The sequence below is a fragment of the Alligator mississippiensis genome, chromosome 3 (genome assembly GCF_030867095.1).
Source record: "Alligator mississippiensis isolate rAllMis1 chromosome 3, rAllMis1, whole genome shotgun sequence".
NCBI lineage: Eukaryota > Metazoa > Chordata > Crocodylia > Alligatoridae > Alligator > Alligator mississippiensis.
Genome location: NC_081826.1, coordinates 239,132,975 through 239,155,336, shown reverse-complemented (window position 1 = coordinate 239,155,336; position 22,362 = coordinate 239,132,975). Strand labels below are relative to the sequence as shown.

The window sequence follows — 22,362 nt, the reverse complement described above, 5'->3', positions numbered from 1 at the left end:
CCCCTCTGTGGGGGGCTTCGCAGGCAAGTGATGCAGGGCACAGTGTGGTGGTACCCGCCACGTGTAGGCTGCACACATGCCACCTGGCCTCCTGCCCAGGGGAGGGGGAGATGGAGGCTGGCATGCAGCTGGAGCATAGCTCCATGGCTGGCTCTGCAGCCACGGCGAGGGATGGGGGCATGGCTTGGGGGGGGGGCTTGGGCTTGCACACAGTGCTGCCGCTTACCTAGAAGCCCGCTATGGCAGTGAGGGCTGCTGCCTCCAAAACCTTCCACTGCCGCCGTGGAGCTGTGCGGCCAGCTGGTGGGCGGCAGCGGCAGTGTGGTGGTGGCTGGGCAGCATGCAGCCAACCCCACCACCGCCCTGCACTGTGCCACTGCCTCCAGCCGCACAGCACCGAGCACGGCTCCGTGGCACCAGGAGGTTTTGTACGCAGTGGTCATCACCACTAGCACAGGCAGTCCCACAGGCAAGTGGCAAGAGCTGCCCATAACAGCTGTGACTGCCTCTGCCTCCAAGGGTTTCCTGCCCTTTTTGCAATTGGCTCCTGAAGGCTGGAGCTGTGCCAGCCTGCAAGAGCTCTTTGCAAAAGTGGAGAATCCGTGGATTTCTCTGCTAAAGAGAGAAATCTGTGTTTTCTCCGATAAAAACAGGGAATCTGAGTTTTCTCTGTTTTTCCATGGGAAATGGAAAACCCGGATCCCTGGTGATTATTCCCCTCTATTCAGCACTGGTGAGGCCACATCTGTAGTACTGTGTCTAGTTTTGGGCCCCCCACTACAGAAGGGATGTGGACAAATTAGAGTCCAGCAGAGAACAACAAAAATGGTTAAGGGCACATGACTTATGAAGAAAGGCTGAGGGAACTAGGCGTATTTAATCTGAAGAGAAGATTCAGAAGGGATTTAATAGCTGCCTCCTACTTCTTGAAGGGTGGTTCTAGGGCAGATGGAGCTAGACTGTTCTCGGTGGTGGCAGATGACAGAACAAGGAGCAGTGGTCTCAAGTTGCAGTAAGGGAAGTTGAGTTTAGATATTAGGAAAAACTTGCTTACTAGAAGGGTAGGGAAACACTGGAACAGGTTACCCAGAGAGGCTGAGGCATCTCCATCTTTGGTTACACAAAGCCTTGGCTAGGATGATCTAGTGGGGGATGGTCCTGCTTTGAGCAGGGGGGTTAGACTAGATGACCTCCTGAGTCCTCTTCCAGCCCTAATTTTTACGATTCTACTAGCGAAATGCCCATCAGGAATGACCGGGGGAGGGGGTGAGGGTGAGAGGGAAGAGCGGGCAGGGAAAGAGCAACACCACCCACAACCCTGTGCTGCTGCCAACTCCCAGGAGCACGGGAGCCGTGGAGAGGAAACTTGCCGCACCATCCCTTCCGTCCCCCTCAGTCAACACCCTGTGCCGCCACTGCCTCCAAGGAGCAAGGCCCCCCATTCCATTCCTTTCATCCCCACTGTCATGGTGGTGCTGCGCCGCACCGCTGCCTCCTGTCTGGAATGCTCTTGGAGCACTCTGGTTGTTTCAGTCAGCTTTGTGACTGGCTGCCGAGACAATCAGTCAGAATGTAACTAAAGCATTATGGACAGACAGACAGAAAGACAGACTAAGGCTTTTATTATATTAGAATAATTCTATTTGCGTGAGCTGTATCTTATCAATTTTACCTGAAGGATGTAAGCTAGGCAGTCTCTGAACCGCTGCAATTATCCTCAAGAATTCATGGAGAATAGGAAAAGTTCCAGGGAACTAGAACATTGTTCTATGTTTGCCCATCTTTAAAAAGTAAAACCCAAAGAATTATGACCCAATAAACTTCAGTATCCAGAAGTCATGGAATTAGTTATTAGACAATCATTTAGTAAACACCTACAAAACAATAGGTAATAAAAAACAGATAACTGTGCAGAACAAATACTGTCAAACCAAACTAAACATTTTTTACAGGGTAACTTGGTCTCATGGAGAGGCAGTATATCAGAGGCACCTTGATTATTATTTTTTTTGTATGGACTAATGGTGTCTCACCTCATATTCTTCTAGGAAACTAGGAAAATTTGATCTAAATGAAATTACCATAAGGTGGGTACACAATTGGTTGAAAGACCTCAAACCATCTACAGTCATCAACTATGATGACAGATCAAATAGGGTCCTGCAGAAGTCTGAGCTTGGTCCAGTACTATTCAATATTTTCATTAATGACTTGGATGATAGATACAGAGCATACTCCTAAAATATACAGATAAGCCAGGCTTGTCAAGGATTACAAGCACTTTGAAGGACTTGATTTGAATTTTAAATGATCTTGAATACTGGAGAAATAGTCAGGACTCACTCAAATATGAAATTAAATTAAATAAAAACAAATGCTACACTTACGAAGAAAAAAAGTGCACAAATGTAAAACAAGAAACAACTTGCTAGACAGCAGAACTGAGAACCAATCAGGGCATTAGAATGAATCACAAACTGAGTATTGTATGAGTCAACAATGTGATGCTGTTGTAAAAATGAAAATGTCATTCTGGGGTCTATTAACAGCAGTGTGGCATTTAAGACATGAAGTACTTATTCCGTTTTACATGGCATTAGTGAGGCATCAAGGGAAGCTTCCTTAAGTTTTAGGCACCAGACTTTAAGAAAGAGAGAGACTAAACAGAGAGAGTCCAGTGAAGAGCAAGAAAAAACAAGGGCTTTATAAAACATGACATATGAGGAAATGTGGGCAGAATTAATTTGTTTATTCTAGAAAAGAGAAGACTGAAGAGGTGCATGTGATAACCAGCTATTATCAAGAGGATAGTGATCAATTGTTCTCCATGTCTCCTGAAAGCAGGAAAAAGGAATCTGCTTAGTTTGCAGCAAGGGAGATTTAGGTTAGGTATTAGGAAAGCAAGTTTCTTTGAGTAGATGCGATATCTTTTATTAAACCAACTGAGTAGTTGGAAAAAAGTTTTTAGCAAGCTTTCAGGCACAGTCACCCGGAGTCTCATAGGTATTAGGAAAAGCACCCTACTTAAGTGCTGAACAGGTTACTTAGGGAGGTTATACAATCCCCACTCATTTGAAATTCTAAAAAACAGGTTCAAGAAATATGTCAGGAGTGGTCTAAATATACTTAATCCTCCCCACTAGAAAAGGGATGGGCTAGCTAGAATATCTCATATGTATCTTCTAACTCTACATTTCTGATATTTTGTATCCACTAGAGGGCAGAATTAAAAAATAAATCAGCCATTATTTTAACAAGACAATGAATGTAATTCAATCCTGTTTGCACCTAGTTAAACTGCATTGGTTCAACTTCTTTCTCTAACACCTCTTGTCAATACCAACCAAGTGCAGGCAAAGCTTGCTACAACGTTTCTATGGACACCTCTGTAACAGACTCAACCTACACTGTTTTCTAAGTACTTCTAGTGAGAAGTGTGCTTAAATGTCATTTTATAGAAAAAACAAGCATGTATTTTGAACAGCTAAGATTCCCGAGTGAAGAGACTAGACGAAGGGGAAAGTAGGCAGACGTGAAGGTCACGCAAAGCACTGACTTTGGTGGCAGCACTAGGAATACAGCTCAGGGCTCCCAAGCCCGAGTTCAAAATCAAGCCACACTGCTCTACTGTGCTTTATGCAATTGCAAAGAACGGGCTGGCAAAGCTGTGGACCGTAGACCAAATCCAGCCCACAAAGCATTTGGAACTGGCGTACAGCAGCATAGGAGATCAGTAGCGCATAGCTTGACACAGCACGTGCCCCCACCATACCACGCTGCTGATCCCTTCCGCTACTCACTTCTCCATAGCTTCCCCTCCTCCCTGCCTTACTTTTGCCATCAAATTTGTTCCTTATCACTGCAGTTGGGGATGGGAGTCAGCAGTGCTTAATAGGCTTGATGGGGTAGCAACAAGCAGCTTGGGAACTCCAGAGGGGGGCATTAACAAAAGGGCACCCTGCTGCTTTAAACTTGTCAATCCCTGGCTTAGAACAACCAACAGTCCTGTAGGAGTTTCTGGCCTTCTCCCCCACATAACATCCTACTGTTGCTAACATAAATGAAGAACAGGACTGCAGAAAAATCCCTACCGACTTAAAAAAAAACAAACAACTTATTTCAATTTTAATGGAGCAAGAAGGCAGACATTTCAGCATAAAAAATGCCACTGTCAGCAGCTGACATCTTACTGTACTAGTGTTACAGCTGTTGTTCCCACCATTAGGAATACTCTTGCAGTAGCTACAGTGAGAAGCTTCAGGTAGAGAAGAGTCTAGGCTTGACACAGCCTTTAAAAAAAGCTTGCATTCAAGATCCCTCAAACTGACATGACCCTGGTGGGATTTGCCAGGCACTTTCCAAACTACAATTACAATTAAGTCCACAGAACAGTAACTGCTCAGCTTCCATCAACAGCTTCCAAAACTTGAGCCTGGTCATGGAACAGTTAGGATTCTGTCTACAGGAACCATGATGGTTAAAAGGGACAGACCCTGCATCACAGTCTCCTAATTCTGGACCATAAAGATGCAGTTGTTACCTATTACCATTGCTGTTAGATACCACATGCACCATACACAACTGCCTTCTAATCACAAACTGCAATTCACATTGAGCTCAGTAGTTGTTCCTAGATATCTGAAGGCAGAATTTAGCCCTCTGTTTTTCACTTTAATTGTAGGGGCTATACCAAAGATGTAACGGGCCAAGGATGATATAATCCAAATCCTCAGCAAGAAGAAAGAACTCAGTTTAGGAAACACATAATGGCTTGTAGAGGAGCCTTCCTCCTGCTCCTTACAACCAAGGAAGCAGGTATATATATACTTTTATGTATTTTAGGCCAAATTAGCCAAAACTAATTCCAAATCCAAGAGTCCAGAACTATAAGTGGCACTACTACTGATGAACATCCTCCACCTGCACCTGGGGCTTCAGATGTTTCCAAAACGTTTGACAGGCATCCTACTTGCAGACCCAAGCCTGGAGGCTTGGGGTTCGGAAGCCCCCAAGTTTTGCTTGCACTCAGCCGTAAGGCCCTCGGAGCAAGCAAGGGAAGAGACTCCCATTTCCATAACCTGGGCTTAAAGCTGCTGCACCTTGGTGGGTACTGAACCACGCCAGAAGAGCAGTTCTCCTGCAAGGCGCTTCGGGAAAACTGCCTTCTTGGACACAGATACATGGTATTTCCCCTGCCGGGTTAAGAAGCCACTATGCTTGATCTGAACCCTCAAGAGGCAAGAAGCGATTTATAACGCCATTTTAGCAGACCTCTGGCTTTTTCAATGTTTGCTGGGTCAGGCCTTTAGGTCCATCCTAGCCAGTCTCCTGTCACTAAGGTGCAGAGTGGATGCAGAAAGGGAGTCAACCAGGTACGGCCAGGGTTCCCCCCCCCTTGCAGCATCCAGCATTTGAGGTCTAGGAAGCTGATGCAGAGGCCATGCCCCTCATTCTCACGCTCAATAGCTCCTGATGCCTCTTTCCTGCAAGAATTTGTCCAATCCCTTTTAATAGAGCTCAACTGGCAGGTTCCACAACACCCGTGGTTTGTACCAGCCCTGTCCGCCCAGCCCACCGACTCCCCCTCTCCTTCCCCAGTGCACGAACACATCCAGGGGCCCACATAGGGAGGAAGGAAGGGGGCCATCTCCTGCTACATCAGCTCCCTTTCCTTGAAGCGGATTCTTTACGCAACAGCCAGTTGGGTCACGCATTCCTTGCTTTATTTCATTTACAAAGAAGTTACCACAAGAAGGCACAGAGCACAACCAGGGTGGGGCGGGGGCTGCCTGCAGGTGGCACACAAGCAAGGAAAATGGGGCAGCCCCGCACAGCAGCTTTCTTCTCAAGAGGAGCTGGGGCACAGGCACCACGCGAGGGGGGCGCACGAAGGCCGAGCTGCGACTGGTGTCCGGGTCACAGCCCGTCTCGTCTCCCGTCCCCTCAGAGGCCGCTGTCGCCGGCGGGCTGGGGCTGGGGCGGCGGGCGGGGCCGGGGCCGGTGCGGGGCGCGGCGGCGGGCCGGGCCGTCGAGGCGCAGGCAGCAGCGGCGGCAGCAGGGTGGGGCGGGCGCGGCAGGGCAGAGGCTGCGCTGCAGGCGGCGCGCCCAGGGCCGCTGGCTCTGGAAGAGCAGGTAGGCGAAGGGGTTGAGCGCGCTGTTGGCTGCCGCCACGATGCGGAGCGTGGCCGGCGGCCCGCCCCGTGCCGCCCCGAGGGCGCGGCCGAGCTGCAGCAGGCAGCGGGGCAGGCGGCACAGCGCAAACAGCGCCATCAGCACCAGCGTCAGCTGCAGCGTCTTCACCCGCGCGCGGGGCATGGGCGCAGGCGGCCCCAGCTCCGGCCCCGGGCGCTGCTGCTGCCCGGCGGCGAGGACGATGCGGCCGTACGCCCAGGCCAGGAGCGCGGCAGGCGCCAGGAAGCCGCTGACGGCCCCGTAGGCGGCGAAGAGCCGGGCGGGCCAGCGCGGCGGCCGCTCCAGGGTGCAGAGGCAGCGCGCGCCGCCAGGCGCCGCCGCCAGCCCAAAGGCGAAGGCGTGCGGCAGGGCGAGCAGCAGCGCCAGCCCCCAGCCCAGCGCGGCCAGGGCGCGGGAGGGCAGCGGCGGGCGCGCGGGCCGGCTCACCACGTGCTGCCGCTCCAGGGCCAGCAGCACCAGCACGTGTGCCGAGGCGGCCGGGCCCGAGCCCTGCAGCAGGCGGAGCAGGCGGCAGGCGGCGTCCCCCGCCGGCCAGGGGGCCGCGGCCAGCAGCTCGGGCGCCAGCAGGCTCAGGCCGCAGCCGTACAGGTCGGCCAGCGCCAGGTGCGCGATGAGGAAGTCCATCTTGCGGCGCCGCCGCCGCCCGCTCCCGCAGCAGCCGCGGAGCCGGTGCAGCACCAGCCCGTTGCCCGCCACGGCGAGCAGCAGCACGGCGGCCGCCGCCGCCACCCGCGCCTGCTCGCTGGGAGGGGCCCAGCGGCCGCCGGGCGCCGACACGATCCCGCTCGAGAGGTTGCTGGCGGCCGGCGGCGGCTCTGGGCTGAAGGGCTCCTCCATGGCTGCCCCCGGGCCCGCCAACTTTGTTGGGAAGCGCGAGGACGGCCGGCGCTTCCCCGCCGCATATGGAGGGGCTCTGCCGCCGCCTGGCCCCGCGGGAGGGTGGGCTGTGCGCACACACACACACCGCAGCGAGCGTGCCTGGAATTTCTCCACCCAGCGACGGCTTCCCCCCCACCTCCACAATCCCGCTTCTCTACCCTCAGGCGCCCGAGGTGCGAGCATCGCCAGCCCCGCACGCCTCTCTCCTTCGCCTGCACCACGCGGTCACCTCCTCGCTCCCCGCCGCCGCATTTCTTAGCTTACCTGCCCGGGAGCTGCAAGCGAGACGGGGCACCTGTTGCAAGGAGTGTCCCTGCGCGCCATCTCCCTCCCGGGCATCACCCGCTGCCTCCGCGATCGCGGCTCGTGGCCGGGGTGCGGAAGGAGGTGCCCCCGGCTGTCAACCCTGGGGGAGGAGGGGGTCACTTGAATACAAGCCAAAGCAGGAGAGAGAACGTAGCGCGCCGCCTTTGTTAAGTTACCCACCCCTCGGGAAACGCAAGGGGGAGGCTAGCAGGAGCACTGTTGCGTCCTGTTTTAATCAAAGCACATCAAGGCGAAAGCTGTTCGCGGGTCTTAATAGGCAGCAGCCGGGCTCCTGCGGAAGACCCTGATCCTCGCCACGGGGCTTTCTTACACCTTTCAAACGGTGCGATAGGGAAAGGAAAGATTTGATGCAAACCGCGCTTGCTACTCCCGGGACGATTTGTGCTTTGATCCAAAACGGATGAATCGGTTCTCCCCCATCTCTTTCAGGCTCATTTCCACCAGATGGCACTTTGAGGCAGGCTCACTTCCATCCACCCCGAAGAAAGTGACTCAGAAGAGGTTAAAGGAGGAAACCACATTTCCTGTTACTTTTTCCCCTTAAAAAAGTTTCAAGGAAGATGAAAATTATCTTCCTCCTCTGGACTCCCACTGGGAGTTAGAAATGTTGATTCTCAAAGGTTTGCCTAATGGGAAGCTACAAGAATGAAGAAGCCCCACTTTTGTGGTGGTGGTCTGCATGTGGTCATTTGCTCTAGTGTTTCCCAACCTTTTCCATCCGAAGGCACTTACATTTTCCATGGCACACCTGTTAAGGCTTGCCCGATCCCGACTTATGAGCTCATTGCTGTGGCAAAATCCCCTTCTTCCCCCAGCTGTTGAGAAGCTCCTAACTGCACAGGCCCCACAGCCAGCACATGCAGTAGATCAGAGGCTCCCAGCCCCCAAGCAGTAGCCCAGTACCAGGCCACGAAGGGCGGGCTGCTGGTGCGCAGGAGGGTTGGCTGCAGGACCGGAAGTGACTCACATACTGCAGACTGGCAGCCAACCTTTTTTTATACCCAGTATAAAAAAAGGGTTGGTTGCTGCTTCTGGACTGCAGTTTGCAGTGCATAGTCACTTTCAGTCCACGGTTTGCTACTGCACAGTCTAAAATGGTTGGGAACCACGGCAGTAGATTAATTACCTGCTTCTTAGCTGACAAGTTCTGTGGGTAAATCTGATCTCCTACTAGACCAACTCAAGTAGTTGGCAAAATTTTTCTTTGCAAGCTTTCTAGTATTAATACCCTTCCTCAGGCTGAGGAAGTGTCTGCAGTGTGTGTGCTCTTTTTCCATTTCAAACAGAAAGCTCACAAATAATTTTTTCCAGCTATTTGAATTGATCTAGTAAGAGATTGGATTTACCCAAAGAACCTTGTCTATGTTCTTGGACCAACTTGGCTACAACCTGTACCTCCTGCTTGGCTAGTTTTTTCCCCTCTCTCCCTCCCCACAGCCAACACATGTGCAAGTCTTCTGTGAGTATCTCACTAACACTTTTTCCCACTTTTTCCAGGCAGTGCCTGGAGAACTTCCTATTCATCATGCTGAAATGCTCAGGGCACACCAGGGAGCTCTTTGTGCTGCAGCACACTAGTTGAAAAGCACTGATCTACTCAACACAGCTCTATGAAATCACCTGCTTTTTATCATTATTCTTGAGGTTTCCTTCATGCCCACATATGGTGTTGCCCCTATTGTTCAGCCTGGGCAGTATGTCTTCAGACGTGTACACACCCAACCGCATACAGCAGCAGTTCAGCCAGAGGCAGTGGCAGCATGCTTGCAGTTGTCAAATATCACCTCTCATTCCCAGTCACAGGAAAGAAAAACTACCTTGCATAAAAAGGAATGCCACTTCGTTGTGTCTGACCCAGACAGGTCACCATCCCAAGCCCTTTTATTCGCTTTTATTTACAGACCAAGTCCCAGGAGTGCAGTACCGGCTGCACGAGCGGTAGGTGCTCACCTGTGTGCACACTCTGGACTTAAGTGGCGTTAAGGGCACGCAGCCCTTTCCCTCCCCCAGGATGCGTCCCAAGCAGGAAGGGCTGGATGCAGAGTGCACTGGAGGTGCCCAGCCAGCTTTTTTAGGTGGAAAATTTGGAAGGAAAAGTGGCACACACTTGTTCAGGACTTGCTACAGGGAGCTGGGGCAGCCCTATTAAAGAGCAATAGGGTAAGTGGGGAAACCAACAAGTACCACAGACATTTTTTTGAATCCCGTTCACTACGATGTCATCAATTCATTACGACCCTACAGTCGCGAACAGCCTACGAAACTTGGAAGAAATGGATGGTCTTATATCTATAGAAAGCCGGCTAAGAAACAAATCCCAAGGATTTAACGCCGCATCCTAAGGTTCTTTGTTCCCCCCCGCTACTTACTGCTGGGAATTATTTTTCTCTGAAAAACGCGGACAAGTAGCTGATGTGCTCAGGACCAGACGCGTATCAGCCCCAGTGAGATGCCCCGAGAGAAAGACGCCCCTTGGCTGGTCAGAGCCGACGACTTTCCTTTCACATTCGCGTCTCGCGCTTCCCGTGCTCAGGAGGTGCCACCGCAGCCCCCGGCAGCGCTGAAGGCAGCCCCGGGAAGGCGCTCGCCGCGCGCGGGCTCCGGACACTGCGGCTCTCAGAGAGCCCGGGCCACGTGGCCGCCGGGACCCGCCTCCGCCCTGGGGGAGGGGCCAACCCCGCCTCACGGCGCCGGAGGCACCTGCGTCCAAGCGAGTCACGTGACCACAACGGTACGTGTCACGTGGCCCGGTGTTTCCCCCACCCACGGAAGAGCCTGGCTTCTGTCAGGTGGTGCTGCTGCTTCGAGGTGCCCCCCACCCACCCCGGGGGTGGTAAGTGGAGGGTAGACGCCGAGGTTACAGCGCCGGGGAAGGTGTCGGCTTCGCTACTCCAGCGCTTCCGGTTGCGAGCGGGAATTTTGGGCCGTGCCGGCCGCGGGGCTTGCCGGGAATTGTGGTCTCGGGCGGCCCCGAGGCGGGCGGGCGAGGCTCACAAAGGGGGCGGGGCCTGTCGTGTCCTGTGCGCGCGTTCGCTCGCGGCTGGGGGCGGGGCTGCTTGTCTGCTTTTCTCGGGTGTCCGCGGGACGCTGGGGCCTGCGGGGTGGGCAGGAACGGAGCCCAAAATCCCTCCGGGTCCTGCTAGTGCAGGGGCGGGCACCGAAGGGCAAGCGGAGCAGCTGGTGGGGTGGGGGCTGGAGCGGCCGTTGCGGAAGGGGATGATCCGCTCGCGGCGCGTCTGCATACGCAGCCCGAGGATGAGCTCATTGCTCTCGGTGCGCCGGGGGCGTGGCTGGCTCTAAGGGTATGTGTACACGTGCACTTTAATGGGCGTTAGTGTCCCTAAAAACCATGGACTCCTGCTGATGTGCATTAAAGTAATGTGCCTTAAAGCATCACTAAAAACCTTCTCACATAAGAAATTCCTGCCCAGTAGAGCCTTCCATCCTTCTACTCATCTGTGACACATGAAGCACCAAAACCTAAAGGAAATATGACTACATCCTGCTTGCACCAAACAAGTTGGAGGTAAACAGACTAGCCCAGCCTTTCTCTGAGCCTAACCTGCAAAAAATGAGCTGTTCCAAACAGGAGATTTTACCACACCTTTGACTTTCCTATGAAATATGAACTTTAATTTCTACCCAGGAGAATGTTTACAGTCTTTTCTCCTGTGCCTGGAGAAGGGTGCTTGTGCCTGAAAGCTTGCAATTAAAGAAAATTTTGCAAAAATCTAGTTAGTCTAATAAAAGATACCACCTCTACCATGAGTTCTGGTCACTAAAAACCACGCACTTTCACTATTGTGTATTTTCTAGAGGTGCACGCATCCATTAGTCTGATACTGGATCGGCACCAATATAAAGAAAATTGATCGTATTGGAAGCTGGTCTGGTTTGGCGGATAATTTGGCTGATAAATGCCCGTGCATGTGCACAGCCGCAGTACAGCATGTAGGTAGCGAGGAGCACAGCCTGGCAGCTTGGAGAGCTGTGTGCAGCTGGTAAGTCTGGTGTGGTGGAAAGAGAAGGGGGAGGGAAGGGACATGGGGTAGCAGATTAAGGTCCCTGTGGAAAGGGAGGAGTGGAGCTGGGGCAAGTGCTGCCCAGCCTGGGTGGGACAGAGCCACGGCTCGTCCGGGGAGTGCATGGTTGGGGTGGATCCTGCCACTGCACCGCTCGTCCAGGATCTGCACGGGATGGGCCAGGAAGAGGTCTGCACAGCCTTGGTCCCAGCCTGGCATCGGAAATTGGATCAGTATAAGCCGATATGCCTCCTTAAAAATCAGCATCAGTATTGGCCCCCAAAATCTCTATCAGTGTACCCCTAGCATTTTCCTGGTACTTTACAACGGAGGTACTAGATTTAATGTGCATTAACTAAAGTGTGTTGATGTGCTGTTAAAACATCAGGACGCTGGGCCAGGTGGCTTGGTTACTGCTGTCACTGTCAGAAATCCCTTGCTTGGCCCTCTTCTGCCTTGCTCTTCTGCCACTGCTGAGAGCCAGTCCCCTCTGTAACTTTTGTATTTTGCCTTTTCAAACTTGAGGACATTTCTGGTGGACACTGGCTTTTCCTTGGGTGGTTTTGAGTCTTCAGCTAATTGTAGGTGTTCACTTGCTGCCTAATCCAGTGTCAGAAGGAAAAAGCTGTGAATTCAAGTTAGCACAGTGACTATGCCTGTGTGATTAAATGTGGGTGCAAAATGAGCTGTTGATCTAAACCCTGAGTCTGAACCACATTTTCACGCTTGAGCACCTAGTTAGGCAGTCAAATAAGTGAGGCCTGGTTGCAAAGTTGATAACCACTTCCCTTGATTGTGGTAGGTATTTTGGGTGCTAAGCACCACTCCTGACTAGGGTATTTATATTTGAATGTTTCACTGAGGATGGGTCCCTAATTGCAGGCACCTCATTTTTGAAGTTTGGTCTGTGATCTGCTGGAGGTTACGCTCTCTGTCAATGAAGAGCTGGTATTAGGTAGTTTCTGATTTCCAGTCTTATAGTCCAAATGCTTTATGTGATGGGCTATCTGGTAATGATTTGGCCCAGGGGTTTTGAAAGGGTAAAAGATGATTGGAGGGCTTGGGATTCCCTTTCCTCATTAATTAGGCCCCAGAGACTCACCATCAATGTCCCCTGATTGGCCCCTTGGGTCACCTGGAGGGGGATAAAAGGGGCAGCTCAGCTGACTGGGGAGAGACCAGTGAGGGACTATGAGAAAGGATTTTCAAAGAGCTGGCCTAGTGGGGCAGAAGCAGTTGCCCCAGACAAACCTTAAGGAGTGGGACCTGCAGGCAGCAGTTGGACCCTCAGCATCGTGGTGTACAGCTGGCAGGAGAGGCTCCCCACTGGGCTCCAGGATCCCCTTATGAGAGGCTACAGCTAGCAGGAGAGGTTCCCCAGCTCCAGCAAGAAACTGAGCAGTGTCCTGCTTTTAGCTCCTCCAGCAAGAGGCCAGGAAGCTTGACATGAAGCAAGGGCTCCTGGAAGGTCAAAACCCCTAGCAGCTTGGAGCAGTACCACCACTGGTGGCTGTGTGGTAGAGTTTCTGTCTACCATGTGGGTGATCTGAGTTTAAGTCATAGCTGGGTCAGGTAGGGGTGAACAAAGTGACTGAGCGATTCTTGTTGCAGTGGAAGGAGTTCATTGCATTTCCCTCTTTTCCCCCACCTCCAGGTATCTAGGCCCTATACTTCTTGTTATTTGACATTTTGTACATTTTATATTTCACCAACCAGTATTGTTTGTTCTGCTCTTTGTGTTTTATATCTTGTCAAACCTGTCTTTTGTCAACTGGATGAATATGTCTACGAGTGTAAGTGCCTACCCTTTATTGAATCCTGCCCCTTGGAGTGTCGTAGTGTCCCCTATACCCCCTGGTTTATACATGTTATGTTCCCACTACTGTTTTTTCTCATTAAAAGGTATATGGTTAAGTCCCCATTGGTGATCTGGTTCTGCTCTACAGGGGAAGGAGGGTCCCTACACCTCCCACAGCACTTGTGCACCTGCTCTGATCCCTTTGATTGGAGAGGGTGTACATCTTGAAGTACCGCCCAGGTTACATTTGCTTTATGCGTATTCACAAAACAAGTCATGTCATGAAAGAAACACGACCCCTTGGAGGGAAATGTATTCTCACAACTGTGAGTGATAGTCACCATGTTTCTCTTGCTAGTTAAGATTTTTGTAGTATTGCCTGTAATTGAAGAGGATTGGATTATTCAAAGAAGCTATGCTGCTGTTTGGCTAATACATAATCTGCTAATAACTAGCCTGTTAAATACTGTTATTTATAACAATCCATGAGAGCTTTTATTAGAAATGATGCAATTGCTAAGCACAAAGCCACAGGAATGTCATAAATAACCCCTAATATTTTAAATGAACATGATGGAGAGATGCATTCTGGAGAAAGTGTTAATTGATGTACAAAAAAAGAAAAGTAGCAAGCAGAACTCTCAAAAGTCTCTGATATTCTGTTATCAGCCCAGCCCAGCTTTCCAGTTATCCTCTTATCAGCTCTGGCAAGCTTTCTTCAGCTGTCCCATGCCTCAAGTAAGGCCTGCTTTTCTGTGCTATGCAGGCCTGTTTCACACAAAACCCTTCTTCAGAAAGCAGTTATATATGAAAAATAGCAGCCTTGGATGTGTTGGGGACATAGAAACAAACTGAGGCTACGACTCATTACTTTGAAACTTCACTCCTTCATCCATTTTCCCATCTCTGCTGTACACTAGTGTGGATCTAAGGTATTGCTATGGCTTGCTGTGTTGCTGAGGAGTTAGATGTTCTTGACTCTTTCAGAACTAGATTCATTTCCTTTAAAGTGGCGCCTCTCCCCCTTTATCTATTTTCTTTACTATGTAGAAATATTTGGGCTTTGCATCCTTTTTTATCCCTCAGCCTTTCTAGTCTCAAGGCACCCCCTCTGTAAGTTTTGTTTTTTGTTTGTTTTTTTTTAAATGTAGTGGTACCCCAGTTCAAAAAATAATTTAACTACTATTGAGCATGGAAAAATAACAAAGCAATTCTTTTGTTGCAAAAAACCTCAGACTGCAACAGGTCAGAATGCTTTTGATACTGTGGATTCCTATTTGAAATCTCTGGGTTTATTTCTTGAATTGTATGTAGGTCTTTGCAGACCTAAGTGCTAATATGTTGTGGCACCTCTTGGCACCTTTAAAAGGATTTTGTGGTACCCTAGTTGAAAATCACTGATTTGTAGTTTGTGGATTTAGCTCCCCTTGCTCTTATTTATATGGAGAATAAAGGGTTATTTAATTTGGTTAAGAATGGCACAAGAGGAATGAGAAGTCGTTTAGAATTGTTTAATGTCAGTCACACATGTAGGATTCACTGCTGCTATAAAACAAACTTAAGTCTAGTCATGGATTTTACTGAAATGGCTACCAGGAAACTACTTCTTTTATCTAATAGGCAGGTTGTATGTTTTGTTAGTGCCTATCCAGATAAAAAATGTGGTTATGAACACTTTGAGTAAATAGTTTTATGAATGGCTAGAGTATCTGCAGACAAGGTTCCTTGGGTGAATTTGATATCTTTTATTAGACCAACCCAAATGGTTGGAGAATAGTTATTAAGCAAGCTTTTGGGTTCAAAAACCCTTCATCAGGCTAAGGAAGCTGCAGCAGTTGGTGCGTGCTCTTCCTGGATGGAATGAAAAGTATCTGCAGTATTCTTGTGTAACAACCCTAAATATTGTTTTATAAAATGTTTGGGTTTTTTTTTAATATTTTTATTTAAAGAGCATGGATTCACACAATTCAACCAAAGAGGCTGATAAAGTGGAGACTGATCCTCTTGTCTATGTTGGTAGAGAAGAAGATATAAAAAGATCCCAAAGGGTAATTGCCAGCGTGAATGGTAGAGAAGTTGTTGTTTTCTACTATGAAAAGAAATTTTATGCCCTGGACTCTCGCTGTTATCGTAAGTTTGTTTTGGTTTTTTTGTTTTATTATAAGTAACAATTTTAAATTAATCTAAAGTAGGTCATGATTCTAACTCCATGTTCTACTACATTTTAGATGCAGGAGGTCCTTTACAACTCGCCGATATAGAGGTATATAAACATTCTAAAAGTAACACACACACACACACACACACACACACACACACACACACAATCATTTTAAAGTCTCTTTGCACTTTTTAATCCCTATTTTTAAACTACTCTCTCACTTCGCACTAAATTATGTTCTCAGTAACACTAGAGTAATTCCACTGAAAACAGTGGGTTTACTTAGGATTTATACTTGTGTAAGTAGAGCAAAATTTGTCATCTTCTCTCTTCAAAGGATCATTCTTTTCTAGTCCTTAACTTCTCAAAGTCCAGAGTGTTCTCAATTCCTTGTGGTTTGAGAGACAACCCAGGCCAGGTAGTCTTTAGACTAACACTATACTAAGTGCCTAATCATGTGTGCCTAATTCTTATTTGACACTCTTGAACAGTTATGAAATCCTTTGCTCTGTGAACACCAGAGAAACATGTTCTCTGTTAAAAGACACTTTGGAATAGCTCCATTTAGGATTAAAAAAAACCAAAAAACCTTCTTAAGTATATTCCCTTTTTGAGATAAAAACGACCATTAGCTGGGGTCAGAATCCTGCTTTTTTTTCCCCTCTCTTGCTCTACCCAACAATGGTAGAGAACTGCCAGGTAAATGCATTAGAAAAGATTCAGAAGAAGGCCTAACATTGGGCAGTGGTAGAAAGAACCTCCCACATTATCTGATCCAGTGGTCCAGTCAGGGATAGCAGTAACTATGCTATTGAAAATAAAACTTGATGCTTCTGCCTTGACAGCACAGGATGTTACAACTAGGCCACAAGACCATTTTCTGGCTTAGAGACATTTCACAGAGAAGAGTCAGATTCCAGTGAGTTATCGCGTTCTGTTTTTTTAGGATATCAATGGACAGCCATGCATTATTTGTCCCTGGCATAAATATAAAATTACCTTGGCAACAGGAGAAGGATTGTATCAAGAAGTTGACCCTACGGAGCCATCAGCCACACCAAAATGGAAATCCAAAGGAGTAAAGCAAAGAATTCATAGGGTTATTGTAGACAATGGAAATGTTTATGTGACTCCTCCTGACTTATCTGTCAGTTTTGACTCTGATTTCTATGCAGACAAATACAAAAAGACTGGAGGGTCCATTGAGAAAAAATAATAGAACACCCAACATCAAAATTTATGGCTAAAACGCAAACACTAATGAATACTCAGTGAAGGCATCACAATTACAAGATGAAGAAAAATTGTAAACTATTTTTAGATGTTGATATAAAATGAAATGTCACTGTTAATTTTATTGCTTTGAAAACATTCATATCTGTGAGTTTCTAATATGTAAGTCACCATTATGACAGTTTATTTTTGTTTTTGTCTTGCACAAAATATAAATTTAGTGTGTGTGTGTGTATATTAGATCTGTCTGTAATGTGGGAAGTGTTAGAAACTAAGTTTCTGGAGTTAACTTTGTCCTAAAATATTTTTCCTACTAAAGGATTAAAAGATTTAAGTTAAATAGATATTTAAGAATAAAACTTGTTCTTATATATCAAATAATTTAGACTAGGAGCAGGCAGTTATTTGGGCCCATAGGCAGTTCTAGGGAACTCACAAGCTAGTCAGCAGCCCACGCCGCTCCCACTGTCAAAACCCTAACAGCCCGCAGCCAACGCACCCTGCGGCTCCTCTGCACCTGTGCCCAGCAGCACCTGAATACACAGCCCCAACCCTGGCCCACTCCAGACTCACCCTGGCAGTGGTGGCAGTGGAGAGGAGCTGTAAGGCAGACCAGGCACAGGTTCCAGGCAGCTGCAGCAAGAAAGGCCCAGCAGTGGCGAGAGGGAGGCAGCTGCTTTTGCCCCAGGCCTAACAGCAGCTTCTGCCTAGCTGCTGCTGCTCAACATGGGTAGGTGGTCTGGTGCAGGTCGAAGTTGGGGCTGCGTGCACAGGCCCCTGCCAGTACCACAGGGGTGGGGCTGGCCACGGTGGCAACTGCCACCACCGGGCTCTGCAGCTGGACTTTATTTGTAGCAGCCAACCTAGCCTTGCTGTGCACCCAAGGGTGGCAGCAGGACACACCATGGTCCAGATGGCACCTTGGCCAGGTGGAACTAAGGGGTCTGCTGTGGGCTGGACAAAGTCCCTCCGCAGTCTACTTCTAGCCTGCAGGCTGTATTTTGGCCACCCCTGGTTCAGACCTTCCATATAATCCTGAGTTTTAAATTTGATTGACTTTTCCAGGTCAGAGGAAAATCTGCATACTTTAAAAAAACAATCTTAACATGGGGTCAGATTTTCCTAAAGTCCAAGGTGTCACAGAAAACAAAGGAAAAAATCAACCTTCCCCTTTTTAAAGGGGAAGAGGAAAGCTCTTCTTTGGGACTTCCCCAAGAAGCAGCTTTATTCAGTCTCCGTCCCCTGTGAAGACCCCCTGCACTCAGCACTAGTGTGGCTTCACAAGGGGCAAGCCTCTGACTTTGGGACTCTGGCTGTTCTCAGTCCCTGGCTTCCCCAGTGATCCTCCACCTCTGGGAGCTCCTTTTCAGGCAGCTCCTGGGAAGCCGGGAGGGTATTTTCTAATTTAAAAGTAGAAGGTTATCAGGAGGCTGATGTCCTGGCTGCTTCAAAACAGTCTTCATTGTGCCATTCCAGTTCCCTGTCTTCACTTGGACTTTTCTCTGTCCACTCTGGGACCTTTTCTCCAGCTCTCAGAGCTTCCCTCTTTATCCTCTGGCTCAGTTAGCCACACATGCAACAAAACAGTTACAAAACTATAGTCATACCCTGGGGACAACAGTCATCCAATACAATGAAACATTAAGTCATGGGGAACCAATTAGGGGCAGTCTCTGTGCCCTTCTGTCTTAGATTATGATCTGCCCCTGGGGTGAAAAGAGCATATAGAGCAGCAGTTCTCAACCAGGGGTGTGCAGCCCTCTAGCCCAGTCCAGTGCGGCGAGGAGCCACCTTGGTCCCCACCTGCGAGGCATGGGCATGGTTAAGGGGCAGGAGGAGCCATGCAATTGGCCCTTAAGGCAATGACCACAGACACCTGTGGTCATGAGAGAGATCAGGCTTAGGAAGCCCCAGGGCAGCCTCCTTTTTTTTTCTAAAAGATAATATCAAGGTGGGGAGGGCGAGTGAAGAGGAGGGTGTTCAAAGAAAAACAGACTAGACAAGGGCTGAGTGGCCACCAGGGGGCACCATGGCTTCCCCTGGAACAGCACTTGTTACAAGGACCTACTTAGGGAACAGTTTGCAAGCGTTATTTACAGTAAAGCCTGCCCCCACTGAGCCCCACAAAGTGCTCTCAGTGGGACAGGCTAGAAGCCAGCTCACCTAGCTTCCTTCATCACACAAAGCACTTCTACATTTTAACGTGCATTTTCATGCCTATTTCTGCATGTGTGATTACCCGTTTTTCTTGGTACAAGTACTCATCTCTCTTATAGTGTCTGAACTCCTTCCGGTAGTGCATTAACCAGCGTGACTAGCAGCTATTGCGTGTGTTGTTTTTGCTTATGCTGTCCCCAAAATGGAAAATTTGTCATGCAACATAGTACTTTGTTTTTCAGGTTGGCATTTTTTTTTTTGCCAAGTATACACACTGCTGTGTTTATTTTGAAGAAGTGTGCCTTGTACTTGGAGCAGAAGTTTCTAATGGTCTTTTGTTCCTATGGGAATTCATTATAGTCTCAGATCTGCCCACACAGAAAGCTTGGTGTCCTTGACAGAAGCTTTGCTTTCATATTAAAAAGCTTCATTGTCCCTAAGAAGCAGAACTGTCATTCAGGATGGGATGGAGTCTTCTGACAAATTGGAGATTATTAAAAGCATTACTCAGGATTGCTGCAATGTGAAAGCTTAGTGCTAGTGAGAAATCAAGGAACACTTTTAAATTACTGAATTGACTAATTGTGGTTGTGAGTCTTTGATCAAAGGAGACCATGCCTGGGCTCCAACTTTTTCATAGAAGTTAGGGAGACAAACAAAAGAAAGTACCGTCTTACTTGGGTTCCGTTTCAACCTACCGCTCTTCAACCATAAGTTTTTCTCATTTGAGCACCAGACTTTCTTGATACTCTTGCAAGCACTGCTTTGGGTATCAGACATATACACTTACGTGTATATACAGAAGATACATATGCATTATGAAGGTAGGCACACACATGCTTGTGAAGTTTGGACCTCACTTTATTCAAAACTGGCCTTTAAAGTTGTATGGAAATATTAAAAAATATAGCATACATAATGGTATTGCTGCTACTCTAGAATTTTGCAGAATAGAATGTAGAAGAGCATATTTTGTCAGCTCTGAAGCCATGCAGGTTTTTCTGTTCATGTTTCTGACATAACTGAATATGATAATTTTTAAATTACATAGCATTTTGGAAAATTTAAATATTGTGGTACAATGAAGACAGGACAATCTGGATGAGAAGAATGGTTCAGTCACAGTAAATGTAACAAAGTACACATTAATCAGTTTACTCATAATCTACTAGTAGACTTAAGTTATTAGACACTGACCAGTAGTATTTACTTTGATATATTAAACACCAGAATAAAAAGCCATGCCTTTCACGCAAGATCAGGGATATTAACATACTAGCTTTCTGTGCCAGTGAAAAACTTGCTGTAGACTACAGTACTAAAAACATCCATAATAGGCCTCTCATAATATAACTATGCTGAATGACATGATTCCAAAGAAAGATGTTCATTTTTTTCACTAGATGGGAATAGTGAAGATACTAATCCACTTGTATCAACTGATACTTTTATTAACAGTTAATGTTAAGTGTGAGTATGTTATTTCCTTTGAGTCTTAAGGTATATTTAGCATACCAGCAAATAGCTCACCATACGGCTTAATTTTCATGTAGAACTACAGTGGATTTTTCCTGGTCCAGTGCAGAATGTAGGATGTGAATACTGCTGCTTATTGAATTTTCAACAGGAAATTCAGAAACGACGTGTTTCACTGGAGAGGGTACTGTACATCTTGCTGCATCTTCATATTTCAGGGATAAATCTTTTTTATCAACACTGTCCTTTGTGTTTTCTCTGGAGGACTTTCCTTGAATAATCTCTTTTATTTTACTTAGTACTGTGTTAATAAAGAGTGCCTATTTAAAAGAATAAAGATATATTTTAGTTTGAGAAACCCAGGAATTTGGATTATATATTATTATGTGTATACACTTAAAATGACCATCAGCCATATTAAGTACACTTTAATTTGAGGCTTTATAACACATACTGATACATCAACAACAAAGGGCTTGATCCTGGAAGATACTGAGCACTCCAGTCACAATATAGCCAAGAACTTAAGCATGTGCTTAGTGTTAAGCATGCAAGTATTCCAAATGAAATCAGTGGTACTGCATAGATGCTTACCATTATATACATAGACAAACAGGGTTCTTTGGGTAAATGTGATATCTATTAGACTAACTAAATAGTTGGAAAAATTGTTCTTTGCAAGCTTTCAGGCACAACCACCCTTCTTCAGGCATATGGAGAGTCTGATGGTGTTTTGTGCGCTCTCCTGGGTGGAATGGAGCCAATGTGCAAAACGTAGGTGGCAGGGACAAGAAATGTAAAACCTGCAAACATTTCTCCACCACTCCCACAATAACTACATCCCACAACTGAATCATCACCATTCCTGGATCTTACATCTGTACCTCCAGAAATATCTCATCCAGTGCACTAAATGCTCTGATGGAATATATGTAGGAGAAACCAAACAACAACTGTGTACCAGAATAAATGCATGCCGAAAATCTATCAAAGACAAAAATACCCAATTACCTGTGGGCGCACACTTCTCACAAGACAACCACTCTCTCTCCAATCTCTTAGTTCTAATCCTCAAAGGGAATCTATAAAACACCTTTTGTAGATAAACCTATGAACTTCACTTCATAAGTCTACTGGATACAAAAAAAATCATGGACTAAATATAGACATTGGATTTATGGCACATTATAACCTGCCTGCCATCTGATAACCCCAAGTAACCTGTCTGCATTTTACCAGCTATATTCAATTACCAGGTCAACATCCTCCCCTCACACCTGTCTCAAGTATTGTCTCCCATTCCCTCTGATCTTCACAGCCATGCATTTACATTTTCACAAACCTGCATTTTGCATGTTGGCTTCCATTCCACCCAGGAGCGCATACAAAACACCAGCAGGCTCTCCCTATGCCTGAAGAAGGGTGTTTGTGCTTGAAAGCTTGCAAAGAACAAATTTTCCAATGAATTAGTTGGTCTAATAAAAGATACCACATTCACCCAAAGAACCTTGTCTGCCTATGTCCTTAGATCATCACGGCTACAACCCTATTCCATTATGTACAGACTTAAGTGCTTTGATGGATCAGGGCCAGCAAGCTTACTTTGTTGGATCAAGCATTTGATAGAGGTTCCCATCACCACAATACTTAAGCTATCTCTGCTTGTAGTTTAAAATGACTTGCTCCTAGGGTAAGTGCCATTATGTCTTACAAACATATTGATACAGTTATTCCTGTAAAACAGTTTTCCCTATAGGATGTAAATGCTTACACTCTATTCAGTTATTTTAGAGTTTTTCCATTGTCTTAAAAAGCAGCAAAACTTGCTTCTTAAGAAATCAAACTTCTATGGTGCTTTAGGTTTTACATTTAACCCCCTCTTTAATATACCTCACTGAAGGATAGCGTTCATTTGAATTTTGGTGTTTAATGTATTTTTGACATTTGCATTGGAAAGAGAGAATCATTAACTGAGACTACCGACCGAGACTTTACAGCAAAGTCAGGAATACCATAGCTATACAAATTTTTAGATTCTTGCATGAATAATTTATATCCCTCACTCTGACTTTTCTTTGCCTCCCATTTTTTCCATGAAGATTTTTGTAATTTAATAA

At 47.3% G+C, this 22,362-nt stretch overlaps 4 protein-coding genes across 12 annotated transcripts in view; 1 reads left to right on the top strand and 3 right to left on the bottom strand.

Annotated features, from left to right (window-relative positions):
• The window catches only part of SKIC3 (SKI3 subunit of superkiller complex), a 145,443-nt gene extending 135,586 nt beyond the window's left edge, over positions 1-9,857 (bottom strand). Inside the window, exon 1 of one of the 2 annotated variants that reach the window (XM_059725010.1) lies at positions 9,768-9,857. The gene's annotated coding sequence lies outside the window, so the exon portion shown is untranslated. Of the gene's footprint in view, positions 1-7,335; positions 7,426-9,767 lie in introns of those variants that run through there. The other variant, XM_059725009.1, reaches the window with a different exon arrangement.
• On the bottom strand, positions 5,707-7,254 carry GPR150 (G protein-coupled receptor 150). The gene has a single exon (XM_059725015.1). The coding sequence runs from the start codon at positions 7,252-7,254 to the stop codon at positions 5,944-5,946; it is 1,311 nt and encodes a 436-aa protein (XP_059580998.1). The 3' UTR covers positions 5,707-5,943.
• On the top strand, positions 9,848-20,603 carry RFESD (Rieske Fe-S domain containing). 8 transcript variants are annotated; one of them, XM_059725018.1, is made up of 5 exons: positions 9,848-10,231; positions 10,833-10,924; positions 15,239-15,348; positions 15,447-15,481; positions 16,326-16,845. In XM_059725018.1, exons 1-5 carry the CDS (start codon positions 9,848-9,850, stop codon positions 16,593-16,595), a joined length of 891 nt encoding a protein of 296 aa, XP_059581001.1. In that variant the 3' UTR covers positions 16,596-16,845. The 8 variants fall into 8 exon arrangements, with proteins under 8 accessions (XP_059581001.1, XP_019339147.2, XP_059581002.1 ...); XM_019483588.2 differs by having other exon boundaries at positions 10,142-10,231; positions 15,168-15,348; XM_019483609.2 differs by having other exon boundaries at positions 10,151-10,231; positions 10,830-10,924.
• Positions 20,308-22,362, bottom strand: part of SPATA9 (spermatogenesis associated 9) — an 18,298-nt gene continuing 16,243 nt past the window's right edge. The window contains exon 5 of the mRNA XM_019483621.2: positions 20,308-20,565. Coding sequence (XP_019339166.1) covers positions 20,308-20,565 — 258 coding nt within the window. The remainder of the gene's footprint in view (positions 20,566-22,362) is intronic.

Coding starts and splice junctions, on each gene's coding strand:
- GPR150 (XM_059725015.1), bottom strand. CDS start 7,254: ATGCTCGCACCTCGGGCGCCTGAGGGTAGAGAAGCGGGATTGTGGAGG.
- RFESD (XM_059725018.1), top strand. CDS start 9,848: ATGCCCCGAGAGAAAGACGCCCCTTGGCTGGTCAGAGCCGACGACTTT. Junction 10,232..10,832: donor CCCCACCCACCCCGGGGGTG/GTAAGTGGAGGG, acceptor CCTGCCCAGTAG/AGCCTTCCATCCTTCTACTC. Junction 15,349..15,446: donor CCTGGACTCTCGCTGTTATC/GTAAGTTTGTTT, acceptor ACTACATTTTAG/ATGCAGGAGGTCCTTTACAA.